Source organism: Spermophilus citellus (assembly GCF_964194105.1).
Source record: "Spermophilus citellus genome assembly, chromosome: 3".
NCBI lineage: Eukaryota > Metazoa > Chordata > Mammalia > Rodentia > Sciuridae > Spermophilus > Spermophilus citellus.
In genome coordinates this window covers 130,949,114-130,968,126 of record NC_138184.1, presented here as the reverse complement: position 1 = coordinate 130,968,126, position 19,013 = coordinate 130,949,114, and the positions used below count along the sequence as shown (strand labels likewise).

General features: G+C 42.7%; 1 protein-coding gene across 2 annotated transcripts in view; it reads right to left on the bottom strand.

The window, feature by feature from the left end:
* Positions 1-9,447: 9,447 nt before the first annotated feature.
* GLI3 (GLI family zinc finger 3) overlaps positions 9,448-19,013 on the bottom strand; it is a 279,826-nt gene continuing 270,260 nt past the window's right edge. For both annotated transcript variants that reach the window (XM_081285013.1, XM_081285012.1), the window contains exons 14-15: positions 16,421-16,748; positions 9,448-15,049 (exon numbers count right to left, since the gene is read on the bottom strand). In XM_081285013.1, the coding sequence (XP_081141139.1) occupies positions 12,732-15,049; positions 16,421-16,748 (2,646 nt within the window). In that variant the 3' untranslated portion in view covers positions 9,448-12,731. The remainder of the gene's footprint in view (positions 15,050-16,420; positions 16,749-19,013) is intronic.

Here is a 19,013-nt window from a genome sequence, read left to right as displayed (position 1 = left end):
ACAATGCACTTGGTAAGAAGATAATGCACTTGGTGTCTCACACCCTCAGCCTGATAGTTGTCCCCTCGACACACAGATCCAACAGTCTGCAACTTTAGCATGTGGAAGATTAGACCAACTCTCTGATTTCCAAAGCCAAGCTGCTGGGACACAAAATCAAATGGAAGCAGAACCTGGGCTTATTGGTGAGCAAAGGTCTTATACCTGAGTTCTGCCCTATGATGTACCTTCTAATGACAAATAATACTTTTAGATCGCACAACAGAAAACAGTACAATGGGACATACATTTGCTAACTATAACATGAGCCATAGTATCCCAACAACTAGTTCTAGTCAAACTTTTCTCCTATAAATCTAAAGAAAAGAAAAGAGAGGTTCTCACCACCCTTATTGACCCAGACCCAGAACAGACATCTGGGAGTCATAGCTAGTAAGAAAGTGTACTTTTGCACCTCTGGATAGAGGGCTCAGCTGCAGTCTCCCACGTCGGACCAGGTCACCTTCATCCCCAAAACTGCTGAGAAGAAACCTGTCATCTTAGCTCTAAATGGTTTGAAACCTATGATGTAGTTGACAATGGATGAATCAATAGAAAAAATATTTTTATTCTTATGAATGCAGCAGCACTTTATAATGAGTAATTCACTGAAGCAGCCAGAGTTGAACAAAAGGTTTATAACTTAACAAGAGGGAGAGTTAGGGGCTTCAAAGAATGTTCTGATGAGGCTGTTAGGGTTTGTTGTTGTTGTTGTTGTTATTGTTGTTTGTTTGTTTGTTTGTTTTAAATATCTAGGTGCCCAGTCAGTCACCTTCCCAACTGGAGACTTCCTTTTATTGGTATGGGTGTGTGTGTGTTGGGGGGTGGGGTGCAGGTGATCTCTTAAGCTCTTCTTAAATCCAGATAAGGTACATTCAGATAAGATTTCTCCCTGCATCTGCTCTTGGGATCCTTCATTAGGAAAGAAAAAAGAAGAACATCGCCGGCCTACAACTATAAGATAGGAAGTCCAGTCTCCTGATTTTCTGTCACTGATCTCTCCTCTCCCTCCTACACCCACATGTTTTGGAAGAATTTTTAATGGCATGGAAAAAATACTTATCATTAAATATTATTTGTAAAAGGAAGACCCAGAAATAGATCACAAGATGCAAACAGAATTTATTTCTGGGTGCTCAAATGACAGGTGGATTTGATCTGCTTTGGATATTTTCCTTTAGTTTTCACAAAGAGTATGTATGCATCTTGCAACAAGAAGAAAATGAATGTAATTTGAAAAAATGCAGCAACATGAAGACTGGGAGTAAACACCAAAACATTAACAGTGGCTTTCTTTGTGCAGAACTATAAGTTTTTATTCACCAGGTTGTCACTGGGTTGTGTTCTTGAGTTCTAAAGGAGGTAATTTATCTTAAATTCAAAATACTTGAATTATCCAAACAACAAACTTAGCAATAAAATAAACATTAAGAAATGATCACCCATTTTCAAGACTGCTCAAATAAAATAGTTGAAGATGAATTTGGTATTGTGATCTGTGTGGTGAAATATGGATTGTCTTGAGCTCATTTCTTACTGTGGTAAGAAATTTGATTTGTGATATGTGCAAAGATCAGGCTGCTGCAGAGTGCATCTGGATTGTGTAGATACATCTATATGCACAAGTACATATGAAAATGCAATGTCTTTTTAAGCATTGTATTCCTTTTTGTTATTTTAGGATTAAGAAATCTAAGTTCTAGAATTACTATATATAATTATATACTGGATGTTTTAGTAAAGTGCCATCTATAGTATTTGCTTCTTTGAACTTTTTGATTCCTATAAGATAGGTCTGAATGAAGATCCCTTTACAGTGTCCCCTTCCCACCTCTTAAAGTACAAATTCCAGGACTAACAAACAGGCAGACCAGATGGGAAGGAGAGACCTATGTGTCTTGCCACTGTTGGGAGCTCCAGCTCCTCTGCTTTCCTGCACACCGTGGGCCTCCTTTCCTGTACTTCAACCATGTGCAGTCACTGCCAGGGTTAAGTGAAAAGAAATAACAATAGAAATTTTCACTGAGTACCCTGTGGCTGCTGCCTCCTGGTTGCTGAATTCACAATGTCAAGTCCTCTTTTCCAAATGAGAACTTTGAAGATCCAAGGAGCAAGTAAACCTCATATCTACTGATTGGAGACAGTGTTGGCCTTCAGTCCAAATGCCAGTCAGAGTCAGGGCTTCTCCAAGGACCTGGGATCCCATAGCTCCAGGCATCTGTTGCTCTTGTCTATTCTTCTTTCTCAGTTCTGGGTCTATTTGTTTTGTATGATAAGAAATTGGATGAATTTTGTCACTGGCTATTGGAAGGAAGATTCTAAAACTCTTGGGATTTCCCCAGTGAAAGGCGTATCTTTGTGATTTAGAGACCCTTGGATCACATCCTAGTTTATATTCATGATCTGACTTATGGTGGGTTCCTAGACAGGGGCTGGTCACCAGAAGACCAACCACATGATTGGAAGATTGGGGCATTGAGCTAGCTTGGCTTCTAGGGAAAGGAAAAGGCTGGAGACTGAGTTTAATCATGTGGCCAATGATTTAATCAATTATGCCCAGACAATAAAATCCCTATAAAACCTCTGAACACAGAGACTGAGAAAAGTTCCCTGGTGGTTGAACACACTGATACCACTATAAGGTGATGCAGCCTGACTCTGCAAGGAAAGAGTCGGAAAGCTCTGGATTCTATGTCTTCCCTGCCTCATCGTATACATCTTCACATATGGCTACCTCTCACTTATAGTCTTTATAATGAAACTGTAAACCTAAGGATGACAATTGCTTAAGTTCTGGGCATAATTCTGGAGAATTTATCAACCTGAGGGAGTCATAAGAACTCCTGAATCTGTAGCCATTCAGAAGTATAATAGCCTAAGGAACCCATAAACTTGTTGCTGGCACCAGAACTTGGGTCAGTCTTATGGAGGACTGAGCTGTTCATTTGTGGGGTTCATACTCATCTTACTGTCTGAGTGGTTAGTACAGAATTAAACTGCAGGATACCAGTTGAAGTTGTTCTCTAAGCACCCATTTTTTTCATCCTCTTTGCATTTCTTCTTATAGGGGAAAACCCTATGACAGGATGAAGCTAGAATTTCAGTGCACATGGCTGGATTAAAATCAGCTTGTTTTGAAAAACTTTCCTTTTGGCTTCATGTTAAATGCACTTGATTTAGGATAGTCTCCAAAAGCATTTTGTACAAGTTGGAATCAGCACCACATTGGAAGCTGTAGGATGTTCAGGCAGAAGAGTGGGAAGAGATACTAAATGATTTAAAACTGCAGAGCAAGTGAAGAAAGCTGGGTCAAGGCAACCTAAGGAAAGGTTGTTCCTTGACCTTCTGTCTAGTAGGGTGCTGGAATGTTCTCCCCACTGCTTTGAAGGCACAAGAGAGAAGCTTGTTTGTTACTGACCTGTAGATAGGGCAGAGGTAGATGAGATAGGATCTTTCTTGGCTGTTACCTTGATCCAAGTGACACATTGATCTAAGCTTCAGAGGGAGGAAGCTTGGATGGGATCTTTGGTTTTTGTTCTTTGCATGAACTTCAGGGGAAATATTTATCCTGATGTTTCATGACCTCATCTTTGGAAGGATATGGGTCAAACCAAAGGTGTCAAGGGGGTCTGGGTTCATGGCCCAGTTAATTTCTTATTGTACTGTCATGTGTAACTGATTAAAACAAATAAAAAAAAAGAATAACAAGGTTAAAAATGGCTAAGCAATGAAGCAGTAACTTTTCACCCCAGAGACCCTGAGGTATCCAAGGTACAAGGGAAAGGGACCTCTTATTCAGGAAATTATAGACTATCCTTAAGCTTTGACATGCACATTGGGCTTTTTGTTTGTTTGACAGCCAATATTATTATTATTATTTTTAAAGAATACTTTTTAGTTGGCAATGGATCTTTATTTTATTTATATGTGGTGCAGAGAATTGAACCCAGTGCTTCACATATGCTAGGCATGCGCTCTACCACTGAGCCACAACCCCAGCCCCCCAATATTATTTTTCTTGCCTAACAAGTTTGCTGTTTATTACAAAATTGCCTCTGGAGAAAGCATCTAGGTATATTTGGGGTAAACATTTGGGGGCATCACAATCACCTTCAAATGCAAACACAAGTATTTCTTGTCTTGACTCACCAGCCACAGACTTCTTATCTTGGTTGTAAGTGAAGCAGCTCAGCTCTTTTCTTTCCTTCCCCCCAGAGACCTGGCTGGTCTCCAGCTCTGTGCCTCAGCCAGGGAGGAGGAGATGGGAGGTAGCTGGCTGCTTGTCTCCATCCAAACAGCAATGGAATTCCTTGGCCTGGCTGTTCAGTAATCCTCTGCCAGCTGGCTGCCTCCCCTTCCTCTGGGAACTCAGTGAATCACACCTCCGCAGCGCATTTGGCTCTTGCAAGCCCAGAAAGGCTGAGGCTAGTGTCTGCCAGCAAGGAGGAGCTGCAGCCCAACTTCTGAGCATGGATTATGTTGGCCCCTTGGAATTTCTGAGCCCAGGAGGCTTCCCAGCTGCAGGGAAGAACACTGGCCCAGAAGCATGGTAGTATTCAAAATGAACTGGCTGCTCTGCTCCCAGGGCAAGTACTTTCTCTTCCCCCGCTCTCCTTAAGGACCCTTCCAGGAGCAGAGGTTCTTGCAGGTTGCCAAGCAAGCACACAGACATATTGGTCCTCTTCCTGTCCCTCCTCTCTAATGACCTCAGATAACTTAATCTTCTGTTGTATAAGCTCTTCAGTTGTCCATCAAAGGGTTAACAGAACACCAGGAGTAATGCTCTGGGTTATAAATGCAACCAAATGCATATTCTGGGTTTTTATTTTGATGGTTCAGGTGCTGGGAGCCAGGATAGATATGACTGCTGACATACACCTTGTACCACTGGCATTAGAGCTACGCATTCCAGGGCTGGACCTTTTTCAGAAGCAGGAATGTGATCAGGTTTTAGCTGCCTGTACTTTGAGGAACTTTATTTAGATAGGCCATGAGAAAGAAGCCCTATGAGACATAGGCAGTGTGGCAAGTATAGTCAATCCATAATCTACCCCAGTTAGTAAATGCTTAATCAAACCAGTAGCAAAACTTTCTCCTCAGGGGAGGCCTCCAAGCAAGGCTGGTCTTCTGGTTTGGTTTGCATACTATCCAGTCCTCCTCCACCTTCAGCCACTCAGCTACAGCTAGGAAATCTCAAGTAGGAGAGGGAAGTATGAGCTCAGCCCCACAGAACTGGGGCAGGGTGGGAAGTAGAGGTACCAATGAGGAAATTAGCAATCTACTTCATCCAAGTATTCCTGAATGTGACTTTAATTCATAGACATTGCTAACTTGGAATTCCATCTGAAGCATCTTGCTTACTTGGGGAAGAACTGGTGATGAAAAGTCCTGTCTCTGGTCCTGGCTCTATCCAACACCCCCATGATCATGGTCATGCTCTGCCCTTGTCAGAGTTGGGAACAGCTTCCTGAGGCTGGTGGGAAGAGGCTGGGGAGAGAAATGCACAGCATTCTGCACCCTCCACAGACCCTCTGTTGCCTCCTCTCCTGCTTCCTCTCTGCAGGGAGGGACTAAGAGCATAAGAGAGGCTGTGCCTACAAGCATAGGGTTTAAGGGTGCCTCTTCTACCCTGCTTCCCTCCAGCTCCTCCCCAGCAACCCCCATCACATGCCACCCACTATTAATGCCAAAAGGTATTTATTAAAAATTATTTTCCCTAAAGAAATCAATATAACTCAGTTTTGGCCCCAGTCATTCCATCCAGATCCTATAGGAATGAGAGGGGAGTATTCACTTGTGACCCTTGCTGTGCTTCATGCTCTTTTCTCCTATCTTCCAACACGTCCCCGCTATCTGTGTATTCCAAAGGTCTAGTCAAGTTCAGTGGCCTTCCTGACACATTGCCAGACTGTTCTAACTTCAGCAGAGTCACCTTGCTTTCTTGTAGTGGCTTGACCTATGCCCATTCCAGCATACCTATCCAAACATGCCTTCACTGCACCACCTGCCCTTATATTCCAGAAGGAAAGGTATCTTATCTCACAGTCCCGGTGATTCTGATGCTTGCTTTGCTCATGTTAACAGCAAACATTTTCTGTCTCCTACCTCTGTCTTATTGGTTGATCAACATAGTCTAGTCCCTTGCAGAGAGGGAGGGAGAAAGAAAAGAAGGAGAAGAAGAAGGAGAGGTAGAGGAAGAGAGAGTAGGAAAAAGAAGAAGGAAGAAAGAAAAACAACCACCACCATAAAGGGGAAAAAAAACCCAAAACTTTTAACCTTTCCTTTATGCATTACCTCTTCTCTTTCCTAGGAAACTGTGTGAATCAGAACCTTGAAGTATGAATTCTTCTAGTTGGAGAACTACTGAAATTCTAATATGTTTTTAGAGGATAAAAAATTAGGTCATAATTTAATTGTCAGTGATAAGAAAATGTGGCATGCTATTTGAAAAAAAAAAAAGCCACCAAGTAGTTTCCAAGTGTATCATGTGCCACTTAATTCTCAACTATTGTATCTGATTCCTTCTCTCAGCCATCCCATTAGAAAAGGCCTTCCCAGATCAGCTGGGGTCTCCTAACTCTCAAAACTGGTATGTTTTAATCCAAGACCTTCTTGACCCAGTTGCTGGTTTTGGCCATATTGGCTTCCCTGGATTTTCAGAGCATGCCCTCCCTCCTCCTTTCTTATCTGCCTCTTCTCTTCCATCTTCTTCCTAACTCTACTTTGCCTGTCTCTTAGTTCCTGAGGCTGGTATTCCTCAGGTTTGTTCCTGTCCTCTTCACATGTGAGTCCTGTGTCCAGCAATGGCACTATTACCCTTCATCTGTCATCTACAGACCAAAGGCTTCCAAGTCTAGGTCATTCTTGGAATCCCTCTCTTGTTTCCTGCCTGTGATATGTCTCTTGATGTATTTTCATCCCAGAAACCAGGGATCTCAACCTGGAGTGATCTTTACCTGAATGCAACATGTAGCAATGTGTGGAGATGTTTTTGGTTGTCTTAACTTAGGGGGATGCTACTGGCATCTAATGAGTATCGACCAAAGACACCATTAAATAATTTTGAGAACCTCAGACAGTATCCTACAACAATGAATTATCTAGCCCATGATGTCAATAGTCCCACATTTAAGAGGCTCTGTTATGACAACTTTTGATAGACAAGCTGAAGTTCCCCTTGAACATTTTCCACTAGTGCATGGCATTGTCTTTGTGTTTACATGTCTGTCTCTGTTGGGATGGAACTTATGGGCACATTGTGTTTTATTCATCTTTCATTTCCAATCCCTTTAAAGGAATGGGAATGGGATAATAGACATGTAGGAAGCACTGTTGAATGAATGGCTTATGTCATCATTGTCTGTCTCATATTTCAGATACTATACGTTTTCTGAAGGGAGGGACCATCATGAGCTACCATGAACTGGATGTTGAGGAAGAATTTCAACAATGTGTGAAGAAGTAGAAGGTTCAGTGATAGACGATAAATTTATAGAAAACAAGCCTAACAACAAAATTAAATTCTATTATTATTTTTTAAAATCATCAGGTGGTTGAATAACTAGATATAGCAGGCATAAACAAGGTCTGTGCTGGAAAATGATATTTAAGAACTAACATTAAAGGAAAGATGAACCCAGATTGTGTTTGGAATTCTATACTCTAAAATAGAATGGAAGGGGAAACTGCCAAGCAAATACATAGAAAACCTAGGAGGAAAAAGGATGAATAAGATACTTTGGTCGTAGGTGTTTTTTTTTAAATTAATATTTATTTTTTAGTTGTAGTTGGACACAATACCTTTATTTATTTATTTTTATGTGGTTCTGAGGATTGAACCCAGGGCCTCGCATATGCCAGGCAAGCGCTCTACTGCTGAGCCACAACCCCAGCCCGGGCAATGTTTTTTTTTTTTTTTTTTTTTTTCCCATCTTATTTTAGCATTGTCCTATTATGTGCTTGTTTGAGTAACGTATGTTTTTAAATTCCCCAAAAGATTAAAAATAGAGCTTAATGAAATACTATATATATATATATATATATATATATATATATATATATATATATATCTCCAATCTGTTTCTATCACATTTCTTCCATAGGAGGCATTTTTTAAAGCAGAGCTGTGAGCCATATCCCTGCCAGCTTGTGTGGATTAAAGGCATCTATAGCACATGCCTCCCCTTGTTCCTGGGAGCATCCCTTTTCCCATTTTCCTTTCTATTAGCACCATTTCTCTTTATTTCTTCCATTTTGACTTGATCCATGACATGCATCTTTGTGAGCTGAGAATTTATACCTGAGGAAGAGTATAAATTCATGTTTTCTCATATTTTTTCCCCTGAATTCATTTAGAAGCCTTTGGTGAAAGCTCTAGTTATTAAAGCAGAGTGTTTGGGATAGGAAATTCTCCCCTGTGAATCAGGAAAGTATGAGGCATCCTTAGGGCTGGGAAACCCTGTTAGGTAACAGAAAAGGAAGTGTCTGTCACTCATAAGACATAAGGTTCCTCTGCGACACATGAAGAGGCACGTGAGTGTGTGAGTGAGCATGTGAATGCACATTTACATGGCTACACCTGTCCTGTGTCCTTGAGATACTCACACACAGGACCACCATCCTATAACTATCCTGAGCAGGTGGCTGAAAAGATGTGCTGCTACTGGAAGAAAGGAACCATATTTTGGAATCTTATGGTGATCTAGAGTTAATATTGCAAACTCACATGAAAAGACAAACAAGACAAATAACTTATATTTCTAACTGAGGTTATATCAGATTTGGGGGGGGGTACTGTGGATTGAACTCAGGGGCACTCGACCACTGAGTCATATCCCAGCCTTATGTTGTATTTTATTTAAAGACAGGGTCTCACTGGGTTGCTTAGCACCTTGCTTTTGCTGAGCTGGCTTTGAACTTGGGATCCTCCTGTCTTAGCTTCCAGAGCTGCTGGGATTACAGGTGTGCGCCACCACACCCAGCCAGATTTTCTTTTAATGTGTTAGGATATCTCAGTAATGAAGAATAATATGTAAAAGAGGGATGAATTAGGATATTATATCTTAAATCCTATTACAATCCTAAATTAGACTTTGGCAAAGCAACAAAAACAAGAAACACAATAATGATGACGATTAGCATGTTCCCAGTAGATCCCTGTGTGTATGTTTGTGTGTGTGATATATGCATCTCAGGACACCACAAGCAGTACATACCAGCATCTTAATCTCTATTTGAGGGATGCAGAATCTGAGTCTTATAGCAGAAGTTCACTCAGCTTATATGGTGGGGGGTCTACATGCAAACATGGGCTCTGGATTTTTCCAAGGAAAGCACTCTTTCTATTCAATTGTGTATTAAATAAACAATCCAATAAAAAAAATCAGTACAAAGAGTTTTTTTATTGACATTGTAAGAAACATTATTTTTTTTTCTTTGTTACAAAAGGACTAAGTGGTTCTGAAAGTCAAGGTAGAGTTCATCTGTGTCTGGGCTGCGGTGCTCTGGGCTCCAGGTGGGTGCAGAGCATGGAGCGGCTGCAGGCTTTTCCACGGAAGGCCGGGGCCGGTCACATTCGAACACTTTGCCTACAATACTTAAATGTATTTACATGTGTTTCTTTTTAAAAAGGATTACACATTTTATTTTTTAAAAATCTAAAAAAGGTGAAAAAAACGAACTTGTATTTTATCTTACACATTTGCAGGATACACAAGGGTAACTTGTCAGAAGAGAACATCCTCCTATCAGTTCAAAACAACACAGGAAACCAGGTTACAAGAAAGCTTAGACTCTGCTACAGTTGCTCGCTTGCCTGCGGGCTCACTGAGCAAACAGCCTTGGCGCGCTGATTGGGCCACACCAACTGGTCCCTCTCATTGACAAGATCAACGTAAAATAAGGCACATACATCGCAAGAATCAAAACTTCGTGGCTCAAGAGGATGAGCAATGTGTGAGGAGCACAGGGGTGGTTTAATTTGTTCTTTAGACAGTAAAAATGGCTTGAAAAATAAAAACATGTTTAATGCAGATTGTATGGGCCTGCATTTTTTTTATTAAAGAGTAAATGGTGACATTAATGAGTAAGTGCTATCTTTCTAGATGCACAGGTCAGAGAAATGGAAAGAAGGTTGGAGGTTGTGGGTGGTCCTTCGATATGAGATAACAGGTCTGCAGAAATCCCTTGTCCCTATAGGATACTTCTAAGTGACTTCACAAGACCTTCCTTCCATTTGACTGTCACTACAGATCATCAAAATCCTGGGAAAGCACTTTCTTCTTCCCTCCTTTCTGATTTCCATATATACAGAGAGGCCAAATATTAAGGTGAAACGTGTGTCTCCTGCAAGTTCAAAACCACAGCAAGGAAAACAAGGACAGAAAAGAAAACTTAAAGGAGGAAAATCAGAGAGTAACATGAAACCAGAGGGAAAAGCAGATGATTAGGATGACAATAGTCCTGGTCCCCACTGCTGTCCATCCTTCCAAGAAGGATTATGGTAATGCAGGTCCCATGCAAGAATACTACCAGGAAAGAAGTCTGCTGGAGAGAGGGAGCAGTATGGCAGGATCCAGTCTCCTTGCTCAGGAGTAGGGAACAGACGGGGCCAAACCATAGCAGCATTCAAGATAAACCTAGTTCCTGGAGACTGTAAGGTTTGCGGAAAAATCAGATTCAGGGAACAGATCATTGATTTTGTAATAAGAAGGTGACCTGTCTGAGGAATAGAGAAAAACCTTGCTTTTCAGCTGAAAAGTTATAGAAACTCTACTGTCCTGAGCTCAGATCAGTTCTCTTTTGCTTATGGGCTGTTCCAAATGGGAGATATCCTTTGATTTAAAAGGAGGGGCTATTGTGGAAGGACAGTAGGACATGAAGGAAAATTTGCCACTATTACTCTGCTAAGTCTCAGGAACATCTAGTTGAATGCAAACCCAATAGTCTTAGCCACAAAATCTTAATGGCAAATTTACCTCTGTGCTGAGATTCTTGGTCCAAGTAACAGAAAATAAATGTAAAAAAAAGGCAGGTCCCAACATTCTTTCTATTATTTATCACTTTGTTTTACTTGATTCTTGTCTTTCTATTAATTTAAAAGGTACAAATTAAGGGACAAAGCCACACAATTGAAGAGTGAATCACTTTGGATAAATCCAACTCCAGGGGTTAATAGGGGACAGAATACAGCAGGTTGCTTGAGGTGTTAATATTTTTAATAATTACATATTTTTAAAAGCAATATGCTGAATAATCCATGTACTCTTTTTGCACACACAGTATGACTTTTATGTGTATCAATTGCACATGGGGAGTAGCTGCACTTTTTAAATCTTTATATGTTTTAATCCAAAACAGAAGAAAAGATACTAGTCCATAATAAGGACTAATGGTATATAACATTTAACTTCTTAAATGGATGCTTCACTGGACAGAGAGAATAAGAACAACGGTATCCACACACAGTTATTAAGTATCTTCTTTTATGTTCTCAAATGCTAAAAATGGTTGAAGCAATTTATTCCCAATATCAATGTATGTGAGCTTTTCCTTTTACAACTAAATTTTACAAATCCCTTACAATAGGGCACATAGAATAGAAGTCCTATAGTGGAATTAATAAATGTTAATGGTATAGCCAGTTGTGGGGTTGTTTAAATACCTATATACTTAGAACTATGAACATCAATTCTCAGTTATCTATGTCAATGGAGAAAGAGATAGGATCTAATCAACAAATATAGCAAGACCAGCAGTATTCCCCAAACTAATTCTACCCAATTGCTTCAATCTAGAATCTACCTAACTTCTTACTAGAACAAATAAAAGTAGCAGCATGTCTGAGTGTCACCAATTGCCTGTCCTCTCTCTCTCCCTGTAGCATTAAACAGTGCTGGATGCTCGTGAAGATAGAGAGAGAAGGCAAATAAGATAACTGAGAACTGACCATATAGAAATACCCACCCCAAACACGCTTATGGATAGGAAGAATTTAAAACCCAAACTGTGAGCAAACTATTTTCATTTGCAAGAGCCCCAGGTCTCCACTTCTGTGTAGCTTTCAAAAGTATGCCCTGAATTGGATTAGGGTTTGGGAGCATGTCAAAATCTGCTATCTATGCTACAGTGCACCCACAAAAGATTCTTAAACTCACTAACCATATTCTGATTCTTGTGCCCAATGTGGGAATTAAAAAATAGAAAACACAAAAACAAAACATTGAGTATATGTAAGAAAGAAGGGGAAAAAAAAGGAAGAAAGAAAACTGGACATGTAACCCCTTCGGTCACAAGCATACTAACTCCGTTTTCCTTGGAGTAACAGAGAAACATGTCAAATCCTTTAACTTGACTTCTCTTCTAAAAGAAAGAACATGCACATCACACATTTACATTGGTTTACTAAAAAAGGGGGAGGGCTTACAGTTAAAAAAAAAAAAGAAGAGGGTGGTTTGAGTGTAACAATACTGATTCAAAACTGAAATGGAAGACAGTTTCTCCCTAGAATACCTTAGGGTTTTTCAGAGTCCTTTTCCATAAAAGGAATATACTTGAAACACATCCCAGTTTGATGAGATGAGATTGCTAAAATACATACAGAACTAAAAAAACAAACCAGCCAAAAACGGAGTCAATTTAATCTTTCAACTCCTAAAGTTTTACGTCTGTTTGCAGTCTTTCTTGCCTAACGCCTATTGCATAACTGCAAGGAATTTGCTTTCTTCCGCGAGGGAGGTCAGCAAAGAACTCATGTCCCCGATAGCCATGTTGGTGGTGCTCACAGATAGGGCTGGGAATGGGAGGGACGCTCTTGGTGTGGTGAGGCGGGAGGAACTATGGGAAAGGTTCTGAATGATACTTGGGCTCAGGGCCCCTGACATCAGGCTGGAGTGGTCCCCGTCATCTATGATGGCATCAAAATCAATCTGCACCCCTTCTAGGTCATGGCTGTCGAGGCTGTCAACTGTGCTTGTCACCTGGTTAGCACCTGGGGAAAGTAATTCAGAGTTTTCGGCGCCAGCTCCCTGTAGCAGGCAGTTGGCATCTGAAATGGAAAATGAACCGGCTTTCGTGTCTTGCTGACTGAAGCCCATGGTTTGGTCATAGAACTGACCAGAGTAATTCTGCATATTAGAACAGAGCTGCTGGGGCTGTCCTTGCATCTCCATCTTGATGCCATTCACCCTGCAGGCTTGATTTGCGTCACTGAGCTGTCCTTGCTGCAGAGTGAGGCCGCCCCTCGGCATAGCCTGGCGCCTGCTGCCCCCATAGCTGGCACATGGTTGGTAGCCCCTGACAACTACCAAGCTTGATGGTTGGCTGCTGATGCTGTGAGTCCCAGGTAGGCAGCTCTCTGGCCCTTGATAGACGTTGATGTGTGAGGTAGCACTAACCTGTCCTAGCATCTGCTGACTGGGGCGGCCTGCCCCCTGATGCTGCATGCTGTCGCTGAGTAGCTGGTGAGGGAGATACCCTTGTCCTATTGGGTCTTGGGTCTGCATGCCATTCACTGCGCTGCCAGCTGACTCATTTGTTGCCGCAGACAGGCCAAAATCCAGTGGACCCCCATTCCCTTGCATGGTGGTGCTTTTCAGCTTCGAACCTTGTATCCCAGCACTGCAGGTACTGTCTAGAGCACTAGGGGCCACTGGCTGCCTGTTGAGACAGCTCCCATACTGCTGGGCTTTATAGGACTGTTCATGGAAGGTATTTCCATTCATGCCAGTGCCCCTGCCACTGTGTATCACCAAGTGCTCTGGGCCACTGTAGGAGCTGCCATTCTCCCCCAGGGTCTGATATCCCCCTGCAGGGCTGTTCTCACCCCTCCATGGATTCTGAGGGTGGACCACCATGTTGTTATATAACCCAAAAGCTCGGGCCTGCTGCACCCTGGACTGCTGGCCACATTTTAGCTTGGAGGAGGACAGGTCTGCACTTCCAGAGCTGACTTCATTCCACTGAATAGGTAAGTCGGTTTTGCTGCCTTCTGTGCAAGGCTGCTCCAGGGAATGGTACTGCTGGCCAATGTGGCTGTCTGGCAGCCCAGGTGGGTCAAAGTCACTGGGCCCATGGGATACCTTGCTGTCGTCTGAGATGGCGCTCTGCAAGTGCTGCCCATACCCTGCTTGGTTCTGGGAATTTAAATACTGCACCACATCATCCGGTAAGAAGTCCTCGTCGTTCAAGTTGGCATCGGCGTCCATGGTCAGAGACTCCAGGGTAACGTTCTCGGTGATGCTGGGAGGACAGGGGGACGTATGGAAGTGACGGGGCTGGCTGCCTTCAGGCCGGGTGTAATTCTGAAGCACTAAGTTTCGCTTTTCCACAGATGGAGGCAAACCCGGAGGATTGAAGCTGTTGAGGCTGCTGAAACGCTGAACCCTGGGTAGGGTCAGGTTCTCCGACACGGTCCGCACAGGGTCGCTGGCTCTCCTCACGCCATTGCCCAGTGCATCGTGAGGCAGCAGATGGCGGCGGCCGTAGCTGTGGGCACCCCCGTCGCTGCATCTCCGCGGAGGGTGGACAGGAGGCAGTGTCACGCCCGTCTCCCTACTGTCCCCGAGTAGGGCCATCCTGGTCTTCAGGCTCAGCCTCTCCATGTGCGGCAGGGGCGTGGGTGGTGGCCCTCCCGTGGCAGCAGCGTACTTGGCCTTTAGGCGGTACTGCTGGGCAGGAGTGAGGCTGAGCAGGCTGGGCAGCCCGTCGCCCTGGCTGGCCTCGCTGGACCTGCGTGAGGCGTCTGTGGAGATGGGATCGTAGGAGTCCGCCACGCTCACGTTCTGGGGCCGTCCCTCGGCCTGCGATGCCTCGCTGGACCTGCGGCTGGAGAAGCAGGGCGAGATGCCCGAGGAGCGGCGGCTGCTCAGGTAGGCAGAACTGATGGTGCTGGTGCTGCTGTCCCTCCTGTTGAGCATGTTCAGCATGGTGAGGTCCACCCCGGAGAGCTCACTTCTGTTCGGAAGAAGAGTCATGGGCCCGCCCGAACTGCAGTTGTTACTGGACTGTGTGCCTGGAGAGACAAAAGTGGAGGGAAGGAAAGGAGAGAGGATGTGAGACTCAGGATAACTTAAGCAAGGTATCGGGCAACGTTTTCTGTAAAGGGCTGGTAGTAACTTTTTTCTGCTTTTGAGGTCATTGTGGTCTCTAGCACAACTACTCTCCACTCTGCAGTTTAGCATTCAAGTGGCCACAGACAATAGTGAAGGACTAGGTGTGGCTGGGTGCCAGTAATATTTTTTTTTTTTTTTTTTTACAAAAATAAGTGGCAGGCTGTATGTAACCCCCAGGCTTTAGTTTGTAAATCTCTGGCTTAAAGCACTAACAATTACTCCCTATTTTTTTTTAATATTTTTTTTATTGGTTGTTCAAAACATTACAAAGCTCATGATATATCATCTTTCATACATTTGACTCAATTGGGTTATGAACTCCCATTTTTACTCCAAATACAAATTGCAGAATCACATCGGTTACACACTCACATTTTTACATAATGGCATATTAGTGACTGTTGTATTCTGCTACCTTTCCTATCCCCTACTATCCCCCCTCCCCTCCCCTCCCATCTTCCCTCTCTACCTCATCTGCTGTTGTTCAATTCTCTCCCTTGTTTCCCCCTAAATTTGATTAAGCTTTTCCACAGGTGCAGTGCAAGGACAAGACTTTTTCGACATACACAATTACTCAGGATCCATGCAAGTACAGGGGCCCAAGGTATTCCAGGAATTTCACAATCACATGCCGGGTTTCCTGTTTATTTCACATCCTACAAACACCTGATGCGGTTCAGATAGTGTCATCTCAGAAGTAAAAGTTAACATCAGGGCTGACCATGGAGAATAATGTTTGTCTTGAACTTAGCCAACATAAATGAAAGTAGTGGCTAACCTCTTGGTTTTAGATTTTGGAAACCAGAATGCTAATCACTAATGCATCTTTTTTAAAAAAAATTTTTTAGTTGTCAATGGACTTTTATTTATTTTTTATATGTGGTGCTGAGAATCGAACCTAGTGCTTCACACATGCTAGGCAAGCATTCTACCTCTGAGCCACAACTCCAGCCCCTCATTAATGCATCTTCTCCTGGGATTTTCTTATCCTGGTTGAATAATTATGATTTCACCATTAGAATATGAGTTATTCACAGTCTTACTTTTTGTTTTAGTACAATTCTGTTATTGTCTACTTTTAAGATATGGATCCTCCAGAAAGGCAACTCAAATGGGTTCAACATTCATAGAGCAGAGTAAATTAGCATAACCTTGAGATTGGTGGTGAAACCAGCAAATATAAAAGCGAGGTTCCTGGTTCCTCTCACAGTGCTCTGGCCACATTTGAAAGAAAACACCTGAGGGGAGGCATGGTCCGATGTGGGACTCACCATTTCCTATGAGAGGAGAGACCGCAGGGGCTTTGGGGGGTAGAATGGGGTTCAGTCGAGGAAGCATTCCATTCACTTGTTTTAGCCTTTCTAGTTTTACGTGCTCCATCCATTTGGTCCCTGCAGGGTTCCTCCTGGCTTGCAAAGCAAGGGCTGTGCTTGCAGTGGAAATGGTCGAGTCCATGACTGGGGTTTCATCGATGGCACTGAGGTCTGCTACACTACCTCCATCGGTCAGAGGAAGCTCGAGCCCACTGTTGGAATAGTTGCTGATGGGGGACTGTTGGCTGCTGCATGAAGACTGACCACCAGGGCTTGGCTGAGATGTCTGTTGAGGTCAAGAGGAAAGGAAAGAACTGTCACCAGGAAGAACAAAGGAAAGGACACCAATAATGACAGCTCATGCAGGTGAAGACCTCCAGGTTATCAGCTGGTTGAATGAGAAGAAAAACTATGTTCCAGTGGATGGAGGTGGCCTTTGGGGCCAGAACGACTGATGGATCACCAGGCTGATATGCAGGAGGAGGCAATGAACAGCAGAGAAGATTAGATGTGGTGTGACCAGCATGATATCAGAAATGGAATCCTGTCCTGAATGCCAACTCTGCTAACACAGCTTCTTTATTTCCAATCCTACTGCCAGGACTTTATGCTTTGGGCAAATGACAAAGGCACTCTCAACCTCAGTTTCCTCATCTATAAAATGGGGACAGTTTATATCATGGATTATTGTTGGGAATCAATATGAAACCCAGAGATCACAGAAGTATAAAAACATCTGGGTAATAATTAGATTACAAAACTTTAGTAACTATTGTCTCAGGTGGTTCTAACTTTAGGGGTTGTTTTGTTTTTGTTTTTTGCTCAGCTAAAACATATATGCTTGATAGGACACATTACTTTCTAAGAAAAGCCTCTCTGAGCTGGTACCTAAGCTTTGTAATCCTTCCTCCCCACTTTTACTTTTTTTTTTTTTTTTTTTGCTATTGTAGAACCTGAAGCTGGTTGTGCATCAAGGTAGCTATAAGAGGTAAAACTTCAGTCACTTTGCTTCTGCCATATACAGGGGAAAAAAGGCAGCAACCCATAGCTGTCAGGAGTCTGGGGTTTCATCGATGGCACTGAGGTCTACTACACTACCTCCATCAGTAGGTTTGATTTTATAGTTCTCCTTGGTGTGCCATTTGGGCATTTCACTAGGAGAACTGGGAAATATTCCCCTTACCACACACAAGTGGACTCTATAAAAAAATTATGCAAATAATGGGAACTTAATCGAACCCAGTGGTTCTCAATCAGGGAAAGTATCATCTTCTCCCCACCCCAGGGTTCCTGGAAATAGAGGGTGGAAAGCCTGACTATCCCAGTGTCTGGGGAGCACTGCATAAAATGGCCTGCAATGTTCAGGGCAGTTGGCACAACATCAAACTGTTCTATCTAAAATTCCAGTGGTGTCCTGGTTGATAAACAGTCAAATCCTTTCATAAGCATAAGAAAAGTGATGTTCAGAAAAGTCAGTGACTGCCCAAAGTCACAAAGTTCATGGAGCAGCCAGACGTGGTAGTCTAAGCTGGCTACTTCCATGCTTCTGCAGCAGTTTCTCCGGGGTTATTATAAAAACCAGAGCTCCTGACAACAGCTAACAGAGCAAACTTCCAGGGAAAGAGAACTCCACTTCCTCCTGGAGACTACTCAGTTAATCTAAGATGGAAAACACAATGTTGGCATGAAGGTCTGTAGAAAGAGGCTTTCTCAGTAGAGCCCTTAACTTTTATTCCCCCCTGCGATCACAGTACATATATCCAAGCAAATGAACACTTTCTAAGTGAGTGCCATATGATACACTAACTCTGTCCTGGGCAACCAAGCAGATTGAAGAAAGATGCAAGTCTGATCATGGGTATGTAAAGCCTTACATAATTTTTTTGCCTTAGCAAAGTCTTGGGTTGCCAGACCACTTGCTCCTTCCTAATGTACTTGGAGTTTCCAGAGCTTTTAATGTCTTTCACTCTTGGGCTATCAAATCAGAATGTGTGTGTATGTGAACCTGTGTATATGAGTATTCATGCACACACATGCCAATACACACTTCCATAGAGTGTGCGAGAAGGTGCATAAGCACTTACAATCAGAAAACTGCTTACGTGAGCTCTGACATTTGAATAGAGGTTAAACTGCTAACCCAAGATGTATCTAGACCTTCTTCAAAGGTCCAAGATGGAATATATACTAGTCAGTACAGTAATTTAGTAGGATCTAACATCTGCTTGGTCCACTCCAGTATGATTTCTTATGAAAACCTAGACAAACGGAACAATGAATTTAACAATCAAAACTCCACATTTTCCACATGCTGAGCGTTCAAAACACATTGCTTCTCTATTTGAAACATAGCTGAGTAATGCTCACTACCAAAGATATCACCAAGCCACAAAAACTCAAGAAAAATGAAATGAAAAAGTTGAATGTTCAAATGAAAACGAAACTAAAAGAACAGACAAGCCAAAATTCCCTCACCTTATTACCCACTGTCCTTAGGAAGTGAGAACAAGACATTTAGGAGCATTAGACAGAAGAGAGGTTGCATTAATAA